Source organism: Toxorhynchites rutilus, chromosome 2, assembly GCF_029784135.1.
Source record: "Toxorhynchites rutilus septentrionalis strain SRP chromosome 2, ASM2978413v1, whole genome shotgun sequence".
NCBI lineage: Eukaryota > Metazoa > Arthropoda > Insecta > Diptera > Culicidae > Toxorhynchites > Toxorhynchites rutilus.
In genome coordinates, this window is record NC_073745.1 from 20,669,471 (window position 1) to 20,683,018 (window position 13,548).

The window sequence follows — 13,548 nt, forward strand, 5'->3', positions numbered from 1 at the left end:
TATGCGAGCTACGCTGAGTCCTGCCTTCACCGGGAGCAAGATGCGTCAGATGTTCGGACTGGAGTGCGGTGAGGACATGGTTCGATTCTTCGCGAACAAGGTGAACAGCAGTGGGGGTTCGGTCGAAGTGGAAGTGAAGGATATGATGGCACGATTCGGGATGAACGTGATCGCTTCTTGTGCGTTTGGGCTGAAGGTGGATTCATTTATGGAACGTGACAATGAGTTCTACCGGCAGGGCCGGGAGATGATGAACTTTGGAAAGTTTAGTGTGGTTTTTAAGATGCTCGCGTTACGTATGTTTCCGAAGTTCTGTGCGTGGCTTGGAATGGATTTGATATCTGAGGAACAGGCGGTGTACTTTTCAAATCTTATCAGGGAAACTATTCGTGCTCGTGAGAGCCAGGAGATCGTACGCCACGATATGGTAGACCTGCTTCTGCTAGGAAGGGGACTTTGAAGCACCATCAGGAGAAGGAAACCCAGGAAGGATTCGCTACGGTCGAGGAGTCGGATGTTGGCAAAGCTGAAATGATCAAGCCGATGTCGGAAACAGAGATGATAGCGCAGTGTTTCATATTTTTCCTGGCTGGGTTTGACACTGTATCAACCGGTGCAATGTTCATGATATATGAGCTCGTTCGAAATCCCCAAATTCAAGAAAAATTGTACGAAGAAGTTAGAAAGACCCACTCGGAGCTCGATGGAAAGCCACTGACGTACGATGCGGTGCAGAAGATGAAATACATGGACATGGTGATGTCGGAAAGTCTCAGGATGTGGTCGCCAGCACCGGTGATCGATCGTCTTTGTGTTCGCGACTACATTCTAGATGACGGCGAAGGTTTAAGGTTCACCATTGACAAGGGCACCTGTGTGTGGTTCCCGGCTCACGGCTTGCATCATGATCCCCGGTACTATCCGAACCCGGATAAATTCGATCCGGAACGATTCAACAATGAAAACAAGAAGAACATCCACTTGAGTACCTATCTCCCGTTTGGAATTGGTCCCAGGAACTGCATTGGGTCAAGGTTCGCCCTAATGGAGGTAAAAACCGTTGTGTACCACTTACTGTTGAATTTCTCGTTCGAGCGAAGTGAAAACACAGAGATTCCGTTAACGTTGAAGAAGGGATTTACTGCTCTGGGCACTGATAAGGGGATGTCATTATTATCAGTAAATAAAACGAAATTTAATCAATCAAGTGTCCCGTGGATTTTTTTTCTTCACTCTATACATTCCACTTGTCATCCATGGCTGAACATCCGAGCAACTTCAAACGAGTTCACGAGCTGGAGAGCTCGATCGAAGATATGCAGCTGACGATGCAGGAAGCCGACCAGGCGGTGGCTAGCCTCGAGGCGAAGATTGCCGCCCGACGGGCACGGAACCCGCTGGAACCGATCCCGTTCGAGTTGTTCTCGGACTTTTGCCGCGATTGGATCGAAAAGGGTAAGATAGCAACGGAAGGGATTCGTTTCCGGGCCCGAAAGGCAAACGCGGAGCTGCAAATTAAGCGGGCTCTGGTGGAGGAAAAGCAGAAAATCGCCGGAAGCGACAGCGCAATGATTGAGCACGAGAGTTTGAACATCCAGCGGCAGGATAACGAGGACAGTTTGCGACACGTTACCAAGACTCACCACGATCTAGTGCTGCTTGCAGGCGAGGTCAAACGAAAAACCACTCAGAAGAAGATCACGCTGGCGAAAACTGTAGGCCGACATGGACAGATCAACGCCAATTGTATCAGACTGGAGAAGAAGCTAAACCGGTTGGAGGAGAAAATCGATCAAACGGAAGAGGATATTCGAGAGCTGGAAACGGTCATCGGAACGCTGGAGAAAATGCACGAGCGGTATAAGGCGCCTGACCTGATGGATATCGCCCTCCAAATTGAGGCGTTGGAGATCGAAGAGAAGGTCCTGTTGGGAGTCACGGAGGCAAAATTGGAAGAGCTCCAGTAAGCGTAGTTTTATCATGATTGTAGTATGAAATGACATGTTTCGTGACCAAAACTATATTTATTTATTTTACTTTACTGTGCACTTTTGACGTTTTTGGAAAAATTATAATAAAACACATTTAAACTCCAAATAAATTCTCGTATCTGTATTCGAATTAAAACTGTTAATATTGATATAACATCTTCCAAATAGAATTAAACTAAGATAAACTGTATATTTTATGAAAAATATTTTGTATAGATTATATACAACGTTTCAATACAATAGTCGCTTTCTACCTACAAATCCTAATGAAATAGTAGAACACTCTCTTCCGAAGTATATCTTTAATCGTATGACAAACTGTACTGAACTGAATCATATCAATCTATTAAACCCCTATCTACAACTCCCCGTAGGCGAGGATTGTCGCAAGTTTACAAATAGCAACACACAGAAGGGACTAGTACAATCGACTCCTATCCGAAATCACGAGTGAGCCTGAAGCATTCCAGCAAAACATGGACAGGACACAGACGAAATGTTAGTCCTGCAATGCATCCGAGAGTATGGCTTCACTGTGAAGCTTCTGGATTCTGATTCTATCACGGAAAATTCATCCGGAAATTTTGTCAACCACTGAAGCTCCTCAAGTTTCCGGTCAAGATAGATACCGGTCGACGTTCGTTCAACTGAATTGATTCCAGAACGTTTTGCAGGTCTTCTCAGAGATAGAGCTCGCAATAGAGCTCGATCGATGGTTTGTGACTGTTGAATCAGACTGTGACTGTTTGATTCAGACGGTCCTGTTTTCAACAGTAAATATAATTAAAAATTCGAAGCAACTAATAGCTTCCTTCCAATCCTAGACAACACCCAGCAATTCTTTCATAATCGCTTCGGAAATGGGTTGATTTTATTAAGATTATTAGGTTGTGATTCGTAGATGGAAATTCGATCCATGGTAAAGTCCATGTCCATTCTCTATAGATTTGTACGGAAACTGCGAAGAAAGGAAATATTGCAACTTGAGCTCCGCCCCTCTGCAACTTATAGCAACGGGGGCGAGAATACAAAAAAAAACATAAGCAATAACTATTACAAAATTTCGCTCCAGTCAGTGAACTGACAACAACCTTTCTCAATGTAATGAGAGAGGGTCTTCTTGGCCAAATGATCGCGAGATAATCGAAGTTTAAATTTTGTGATTTGATCGACATTTTCGACAATGGGCCTATCTGTGCGAAATGCATTTTTAACATCGAGAATACCTGAACGTAATCGTTGAAATCAAAATTACACGTAATGGAATGTGTTCGCATCAAAGAAATGTTGAAGCTATAAATACACCGCCGGCAAAATCACACTTGTGAAATACATTCTATTCACGTTGAGTTTCAAATAGCAATCGCAAATCGTGTTCATAAAAGGTATTCAAAAACCAAAAATTCAGTTGCGCACGAACAATTCACTATTTCAGCCGCTTGGCTCATCTTTATTGAAGAAAAATGAAAAATGTATCAAATTTTCTTTTCATTGACTTTTCTTGCTTTTGTTTTTGACGTAGGACCATAAACACAATCCACAGTTTCCGTCTTTCGGGAACCTATTTTCTGCTGCGCTAAATCTCATGTTTTGAATGATTCAAATTGTGCTCCCCGAGTTTTGCCGCCTAAAAGCTGTTGTTAACTAGGGAATGCAAGTTTCCTTAGTTACTGTATTTCGTCAAAATTTGATCTGGCTCCTCCTCTCTTGACCCACCAATGTTAACCTGGTAACTTACTTTTCGAAATCTTGCTATAAGGGCTCTCTTATGGGCTAAGCCTCTAGACTTCAGCAAATCCCGACTAGGGCAGTCACTAACCCTTCAGAATCCGATGGCTACAGAATAGTCCGTCCGAGTGAAGTAAGTGGTCTGCTTTTCGGTTTGGGATTTGCTGTTGTTGCCGCCGCAAAATACCCCTGGTAACCCAGACGAATTAGGTAGCCCTGCACAACAAAGGCAGCCAACAGCTACAACGGTTTGACATCTCGGCTTATTGTTTTTGACGGCGGTGTTTACTACGGATGCTTAGAATAACCATTGAATGCGACAGAAATTTATATTGATTAGAAGATACTGAATTAATCAGCGAATATCAAAATAACCCATTGATATATAAGAAGTAGGTATTGAGAGATCCAAATTAATATCAGAAGCAGACTTAATGGATTGTACAATAGATTTCAGCTTAGGCGAATTGGACTAGCAGAGCGAAATCTATTGGATATATTACGTTGTTAGTTGGACTTTAAGTAACTGGAAGGAAACTGAATTGTATGTAGAACATATTCTTTATTCACCTAGTTTCTGACAGATGTTAAACTTTCAGCTTTGAAGCGCTTCATTAATAAAGCTATCAAAATCAGCTATTTTTTTCCGTCCACTACAACAGCTGTGTTATTCTTACCGAAACTGCATCGGTTATCTGCCTGCCTATTTGCAACATAAACTTCATCCCATGGTTTCCATCCTTCGCTCTCGTTAAAGAGACTCAATCCGGTGAAGATTTTACTACCTAACTAATTGCTGATTGCCAGCAACGGAATTCCTATCTATATTATCCTGTTCTTATCCTTCACTACGCCACCCGCGTAGGATCCTAAATAAACCATTTTTGTTTCTTTGCCCTATTCCTTCTCTGCCCTTCGCGCTCATTCCATGCGCGATAAAGAGCAAGACATGAACAAAACAATCTCACTTATCACCTCTCGTGTGGCCCATACAGTGCTCTCGCCTTCGGTTTTATCAAAACATGCTTTCCACGAAAAAGGTTACAGAGGAAAACATCTAGCTAACTGTCGGAAATAAATATTGACTTCTATTCCTTCGTCTAATGCGCTATCTCTGGCGCGCTTGTCTTGGGAGCTATGTAGAACAATTGAATAAATGGAAACGAAACATGTGGTTTCCTCCTGCTGGCATTATTTTGTTTTTCAAATGTGCGTTGCGCTGCAAATTTGATATTCAATTATTTTAATTTATGTGAGGCCTGCTATCTAAGTTGGTCCCGTAACAGAGGTAATATAGGTGAACGATGAACTGTTTCCGTGCAGAAAGTATAAAAATCGTTTTCCACTATTTCTTTGTTTTAGAAGAGGAGAATGAACTGAAAAGATAAAAACCTCTATAATTCAACACATCATCATCATCTTCAGTGTTTGAGAGTCCCGCAGACTGTAGACTTTTTATCGGCCGATAGTTTGGTCGGCTTCTCAATTAGTATGGAAAGGTATGCACTTGTGCACATTAGGCCGAGTTGGGTCCGTTTATGCCCTAGCAGGCCAACTCGACCAAATTACCTGTCTATAGAAAGTCTGCAGTCTGTGGGGGATCTTAGTGTTGCCCTAGCCAGCGAGCAATGAATGTTAATGCTGAGAGTTAATTTCACAATGTTGCCTCTAAGTGCTAGGTTGCCATGGGAGCGGATAGAGCGAATGTTACTTGACGACGTTGTAGATTACTATAATATTTTTGTTCGCGGACAATATCAAATCGTTTCCTTGTGCTGTTGTTGTTTTCATATACCACTACCACCGCGAATCGTGCAGTGCAAATAAGTCGCCCGTAAATCGTTCGCTCGAAATGTAAAATATTGCAACGTGAGCTCCGGCTCTGCCAACAACCTCAAACATAGGGGATTTGCCCGACGCAAGGTCGGACAGCGATTTCGCTTCGGCTGGTCGATAGTGTGATTAGAGCTAAAAATACAATTTTGATTTCACCAACCAGAAGGATAGTGTCCATGACACTACCGCATTGTTAAGTTAGGACTAGGAAATTGTTGGCCATAACGAACATTATAGGAATTCAAGATTAAGTTCTTTTAAGTATAAGTATTTGGTAGCCCTGACAAGGGTCAATTAAATTGACTATAACACCACGGTGTATGCTTTTTTAGTCCGTGTTAGGAAATCACACCCCGGTGTGCAAATGAATACGAGTACAAGTGTCCCCGGCTTACATACAACCAGGGTTGCCACATATACAGAATATTCTGTATTTAACAGATTTTTGCCTAATTTCAGATACAGAATTTGTATACACAGAATTACAGATTCACAGCAAAGATAGAGAATTTAAATTTTTTTTAAATTCAAATTTGAATTTAATTACAGTGCATTGTCTCTGTTTAGGTTCTTACTAATAAACTATGAAACTATGAAAGGTCACCTCACCTCTCCTCGGATAAGGTCGTTTGTGGGACACTCCTGCATAATTCCACATTCATCAGGGTGTGTTAAATGGATATTCTCTCTTTAAGATGCCAACCAAACAAAATTCAGAATTCGGATGGCTCTTACAATGCTAGACTCTATTTTGAAAGCGAAGAAGTATGTATCTGCTCAAAGAGGAGCGTCAAGGATGAAATTGACGAAAAATTTGAAGGCAGTTCAACAAAACCATGTATAAACATCATACAATTTTTTATGAGAAAAACCTTTTTGATTTACTTTGTTTTATTGATACGACTTTAACAAACCATAAATACGAAAAATAAATTCAATATGAATATAAACCTTTCTTTTCATTTTTGCGTTAGTTTTTTATACAGTTTTTTTATTGGAAATAATACACATATACAGATTTCTTCATGAAATTTTACAGAATTAAATGTGGCAACCCTGCATACAACGTCAATGACTGAGATTGTAGCGATTTCAATAGTTTGCTTTCAAAGCGGTTTTTGAGCTATTGAAACATGTTTTGGACTTCGTAGACTTTTTGTTATTCGATTGAAGTGACCTTGGCGCTCAAAACCTTGTACCTCCAACGCAACGCTTTTGTTTTCAAAACTTTGAATATACACTCAGTGCAGAAAGGGAAGGTGTAGTCCTACGTCAAAAAATAAATTTATTTCGACTAAACTTGTTGCGTTTGACGGGGACATTTATCTAGTTTTATTCACCTTATTCTCGCACTAGGTAATCTAGTGAATCCGGAGATGTTCGTAATCTTCGATGGGGTAAGTTCAAAGCTACATTTTCCTATCGCTTGTATTTTCCCTAATATGAGATTGTACCAATAATGTTATTGCTTCAAGAAAACAGAAATAGAAGCTCTCATGTAAACGCTATAGATAGATTGGTGCAAAATTCTTGTGGATCGATCAATAAATAGAGGAGACGTTCGAAAAAGAAAAAAAAATGATTTGTAGTTTTTGAATTTGCAAAATGTTCCCGAAAGACGAAATCCTACGTCAAAAAAAAATTTATGGGTTATATCTATGAAATAACCGCAAGGTTGACGTGGGAGTACCGTTGGCTTAGTAATCATTTGTTTGTATTGATTAAATTATTATTTGAACGCGAATTCAACATATCTGCTGTGTAAATAAATAATTTGAACAAACGCCATGTAATGTAAGGCTGAGTTAGGGAAGACATTTCGGTCGGAACAAAAGATCCCATACTTGCATGTATTCACAATGCAAAATTTCCCAGGCACCTTGGTTTTGATGGCCGTGTTGGGGAAACCGTAAGTCTGGCCAATCAAAACGAGGCAGTTAGGGCGTTTAGATAGCGCTTGACATTTTACAGTTATTCAATTGCTTATCTCAGGAATAATAAAATTTTGTTAATTGTGATAGATGTGTAGAGATATTTCCTATCAAATGATGCAAACATCTTTCTTGTTTCGAATGCCTATAACTCTATCAGCATTTGAAATCTTTCATTTTTCCTTTACCAACCAAAAAAACAATTAAAGCCATTACTATCCTTTTCTTCTGTTTATTCAATTATGCCGAAGAAGACAAAAAGTCATCATGTATCATTTTTAAACACAAATCTAAACAGTTAAGATCTACATAAATACAGCAAAAACCTGTTTTCGTGCTCAGTTTTCTTCTTCAGTTTTATTTTGACTACGCATTTTTCCATTTTGCTTTTATTTTAATTTCAAATTTAATCAGTCGACATATTCCACACTTGGATTCCAACAGAATTTGTTTACATGTATGTCTCTGTAAATATTATTGTTGTTTCGTGTAAATGCTGTTTTGGTATAATATCATAGGTATTTCAAACATATAATTTCAACCGAAATCGGAAAACAAAAGATAAGTAATATGCTGATTGATTTTAGAGAAATTTTCTCAGGTCGTCCCAAGATAACCATTCGTCGTGACGATTTTAGTTCGATGAAGCGCAAGCAAGTCGAATAGCGGAGTATACCGCCGGTCTGATCAATTTTTAGAAGTTATCTTGGTCACCTTCTCAGGTTTCCTCAAGATAAATTTCCGCAATCGAGATTAAAATTTTAAAAAGCTTGATGAATAACGACACATTTGCCGGGTCGATTGGAAAAGTTCTCTCGGTTACCTTCTTAGGTTTCCCAGAGATAACTCTGCGCCGTCACAATTTGAGTTCTTTAAAGAATACGCAGAATGAATAAAGGAACATATCGCCGATTGATTTCAGACGAGTTCTCTCGGTTACCTTGTCAGGTTTCCTCAAGATAACTCTCCACCGCCGTGATTGGAGTTCTATAAAGCGTAAGCGCAATGAACAACGGAACATATCACCGGGACGATTAATTTCAGAAAAGCTCTCTCGATTCCCTTCTATGGTTTTCCAACCTCTGCTTTCGCGATTGGATTTCGACAAAAATATTAGAATAGTAGAATAAATAGCCGGTCTGATCAATTTTAAAGGTTTTCCTTCTCAGGATACCTAAATATTAACTCCGCCTCATTTATCCCTTCCATGATAAACGCCAGGGAACCACGCTATAGAGGCGACCCTTCTGGCCTTCGGGCGGCAAATATCATACTAACATTCCTTCCCTTCCCCTGGTGACTGTAAGGACGTGGCCGGCATCGTTATTGACCATTTAAAGCTCGAATCACCGAAAATTGCACAACGAGAATGATTTGCTAGTCCTAAGCGTCATTCTGTGTGTTCTTTGTGCTATTTGGTTGGTTCTGGTCAATCACGGAGAGCAACTACGAATTGTACAGTCTACCCAAGCCCAAGCTCATTATCGGCAAATGGGGAATATTCATTATACATTATATTCAATATACGCATCAACTCACATTGTGAGCTAACGCCCGAATTTAGACAAAAAGATTGCTCGTTGCGTCGGGGAGGAAAGCAAGTGGTTAGCAGGGTTACCATATCTACAGAATAATCTGTATTTATACAGATTTTTCAGCCTTTTTGAAATCAAGAATCTTTAGATACAGATTACAGATTTTTTTTTGTTTTCGTACAGTTTTACAGATTTTTCGAAATAACGATCCAATATTAGTTATGGCTTGATCTTGATATTTTTTACCAACTCAACAATTTTATTCATATAGTATTCGAATCAGTCTGAATGAGATTCATTTTGGCAGTCATATGTAGCGTGTGGTACTGCTTTCTCATGTTCAATCTAAGGCGAAAAGATGCAAAAGTCTGCGTCATCGGCTAGCTTTACAATAAATAAATAATACTGTTTATCTTTATACATTTTCTTTAAATTTTCTTTATAAAGCACAGTGCATACGAATTTTTAGGTGGGTGCCATAAACATCGTCAAATTCATAATAACTATGCCAATGAATGATACTTAACCTAAGATTATGTTTCAAGATTGAACTTATAAATCCCTTTGCGATTGAATTAAATTTCGAAATGTTTGTACTAGTTGTTATGTTTTAAAAATAGTTGCTATAATTCATCTTCGTGTTAAATCGTTTGCATGTATCACAAAAATAATTAGTCTTTCGCCTTAAAAAATCTTAAAAGATAAATCTTTCTGTTTGTACATACAGAACCATGCTCTTTACATAAACACAGTGTCGCAATACATGGAGTTCTCCATTAATCTTTTCCTCAAGCATGGATGACAACTTTTGTTTATACTGATTACCGTTATACGTTACTCATAATAACATGGTTGTGGTTCGTGTATAAGTTTCCAGGACATTAAAATTCGTTTAGAAAAAGTGTGAGCTGATACATTGTTGCATAAATTAAAAAATTAGTAAACTTCTTTGCTGTATTGCCTGGAAGCAGACAAACGACCACAAAGGGTTGATACAGATTTCGATACATATTTTCTGGGAAAAAACACAGATAAAAAGTTTTTTTTAGACCAAAAACACAGATTTTGTTATGGTGGTTAGTGCAATCGAAACAAAACCTACCCATTTAAATCGTCAAATTGTTGACTTTTTTTTACTATATTCACTATTTATGCTTCATGCAAAAAAAAAGCTGGATAAATTTCTTTTCTAATGATATATAACACAACATAGGTCGCAATAACGATTTTGGGTAATATGCGTTTGAAAACTCCTTATAAATCGTTACATTTTTCGTAGAGTGACCCCCCTATATAGAAATCAAAGACATAGTCCTATGTCAAAAAAGGAAAATTCGAAAAAAAATGGATTATGCATATACTTTACAGTGAAGAGTTTGTCCAATTTGAGTTTTGTGTTTCGTTATTGTGAAAATAATAATGGATTTTCAGATGGAAATCGGGATTGTGTTGTGCAGGTGCGTAGTCAAATTACGGTGGCTCAATAACCAGAACCCATGAGCTCTTAGTTTTACGGAGAAAACTAAAATAAAACAATTTCTGGCGAAACAGAGTTTGTCGAGTCTGCTAGTTAAATATGTTTTTTAATATTATTTTTCCAAGATAACGCAATTTTGTTCTAACATACCAATCAAACAGTTGACTTTCGTTATCATCTCGATTTTTTTTTGGGAAATTTGTAGCAATCGATCTCATGTCAATCAGAATAGGAATTTTGAATAGCCACCTTCGCATGTACAAGGTTCAGAATTGGAAGAAGGCAGTGACGTTTAATTTGGTGTAGAATTGCACTTTATATGAATATTTTTAACTGTACAGAGCATTTGTACTGGCCTTGGTCTAGGAAAAGAGCCGACGAATTTCATATAAATACCTGCTGACAAACGAACGACCGCTTTTTGAAAGTCGGGCTTTTTGTAAAATATTGGATCTTTTCATATATTTGGATACGGTGAAAACTTTCGGTGATAGCTTCGTGTTTCAATAAAAGGTCACCATTCAATTTTTTCACGCAACAAAAAACATAAACGGATAATTTCAACACTAATCCCCGAAACCTAAAAATCATAACTCTAATGATGCACACTTTGACCTTAATTACGCGGTACTGCCGATGATATATTGAGGGGCTACAAAGGGAGATACAACGATCGATTCATCCAACATCTCCCCACATGGCAAGAGATGTGGTGAAATCATAACCGTTTACCCTCCATCTTTCATGCACACATTTCATGCTATCCCGCGCGCAATCAAACCACAAAAGATGGAAAGTCGTTGCGAGTTGTGAGAGTACAATGAAAGAAGCCGCTTGAAGATTAGCAAACAGTGAAAGTGCAGTTGAGCCTCACATTGCATCGGTATCGGTAGCAACAGTAGCGCGTATAAAAATCACACGATAGCGAAAAGGTCGCGCTTCGCAAGAGTTTGGCGGGGAGTGCCACAGAGACCACATTAAATACTACGCTAAACCCAGAAAAGGAAAAGATAATCAACTTACCATTTCCACAAGCGGCGGCGCCGACTGAGTCACGATCGGCCTTCGATGATTCATCCGCTTCGGAGATCACTTCCCGCTCAGTAGAACCGCGGCTGCTACTGGGAGCGACAAAGGTCCTTCTCAAGGGACCAGCCCTATTAAATGCGTTGAGAAACTGCACCCTTTGTTGCTTCGGCAGGGTGCAGAAATTCTTAATATCGATGTAACCTATCGAAACGGACGCGGCACTATCATTTTCTTCATCATGCTTCTTCTCTTCGGGCTGTTCCACTTGCACAATTTCTTCAATTGAATCTCCCTCCGATTCATCATCACATTCATCGAGCCCGTCCATCTCATCCAGATAGGCATCAAGCTCGGACAGATAATCATGCAACTTGGCATTCGGATCTTCGAGAAAATTCTCCACAAACTTTTGATTCAACTTCAACTTTTTCTTCTTCAGTGTGCAGTAGCTCCCAATCGGGTTCCTCATCCGATGGTTATTGTCCTCCATTGTCGTTTCCTGCACCCTGTCACCGGTGGCCCCATGTGGTTGCTCCATCAGCTTCGGGACGCGCTTTTTGCGAAGCGTACAAAAATTACCCACACTCTCATTGCCCTCGTCACCATTTTCCCGATCCCCTTCAGATCCCCGCCGATCCGAGCTTCTTTCACACAGATTCTCAAATGTGCACATATTCTCCTCGTACAACAAATTCCGGTTCGCCTCGCTGTGGTCGTCCTCTTCACTGTTCCGGAAGTAACGCACATCCGGCCCAATTGCGTTCCCCATTGCTGAAACACCTGTTCCCTGTGTCGTTTTTGGCACTCGCAGCGTACAAAATTGACTGGCCCCGAGCGTATCTGGCCCTGAAGTGGCCGTGGCATCGTTGACCCTGTTGTTGACGCTGGGTTCCCCATTAGTGGCTTCGTTCGAGTTGTTATTTTTCAAGGTGCAAAAATGACGCGCGGCACTCGAGCTGTCGCCACCGACGACGAAGTGCTCCTGTCCCCCGTCAACGGAAGCAGAAGCCATGGTCGATTGAGGATTGAGATTTCACTCTTCCCGTGTGTGTTTCAGGGGGAAGGTTCTAAAGGCAGGTGGGGCTGGCAGTATCTCGTGTGTTTTTTGCCAAGGTGCTAAGTTTGACGCCTCGGGAGTAATAACAGCAAATCCGCTATCGCCGTGGCGGGTTGCATTTTGGTCCGGGCAGTGTCTGGAAAAATCAAAATGAAAAAACAGTAAACATTAGCGATGTGTTGTGGAAAATAGTCTTATGTGTGTGAATTGGCGGTTTGTTTGATAATGATTAGCTCCCTCTTCCTTCGAGATAGAACGAAACTAATAGCACAGCAATGCAAGCCGTACTCAAAACCCTTTATATAATCGTTTTTTTTTCTCCAAAATATATATTTTTATCAAGACTCATATGGCGTTAGCCTAACGGGGCCGAGAGTTCAATATTTTGACAGTTTTTCTAATTATCTATGTTAGTAATATGTTAGTAACGAGGTTAGTATTACAAGTGTTCTCGTAATTGGGATGTTGCTGTCTCCAATGCTCTGTACGTGTGCCCGACACGGGATACTTCCTATTGGGATGCAGCTGACCATTAATCAGCAACGCTCCCCTGGTCCCCATATCTAGCGTGGTACGTCTTCTCGACTCGAGGAATCCATGATAGAATGGTCACTAGCCGGCGCAATCATCAGCTTGTGTAGAGTTGTCATGAGCGATACAACCTTTGGCTCTTGTTGAATGATCAGTGGACTGCACAACCTTCGGCCCGTGTATCTGTAAAGAGTGTGTGTATGTATTGTCGCGGCTAAGTAAAAGTTTATAGATCGGATAGGAGGGATATCAAACAGTATAATCATTTTCATATCAATCGGTGCAGTAGTCGTTGAGTCTATACAGGGCATACAGACAGACAAGCATTTCTTTAGAACAATCTAATAAAAACAATATCTATCAAAAAAGATTAGTCCGATTTTGTTTAGACCTAGTCTATGACGAATTTCATACCAACTCGACTGGCCATTGG

The 13,548-nt window shown here is 40.1% G+C and overlaps 1 protein-coding gene across 2 annotated transcripts in view; it reads right to left on the bottom strand.

The window, feature by feature from the left end:
• Positions 1 to 13,548, bottom strand: part of LOC129764307 (sodium-dependent transporter bedraggled) — a 289,063-nt gene that overhangs the window by 206,026 nt on the left and 69,489 nt on the right. For both annotated transcript variants that reach the window (XM_055763266.1, XM_055763267.1), the window contains exon 2: positions 11,522 to 12,720. In XM_055763266.1, coding sequence (XP_055619241.1) covers positions 11,522 to 12,539 — 1,018 coding nt within the window. In that variant the 5' untranslated portion in view covers positions 12,540 to 12,720. The remainder of the gene's footprint in view (positions 1 to 11,521; positions 12,721 to 13,548) is intronic.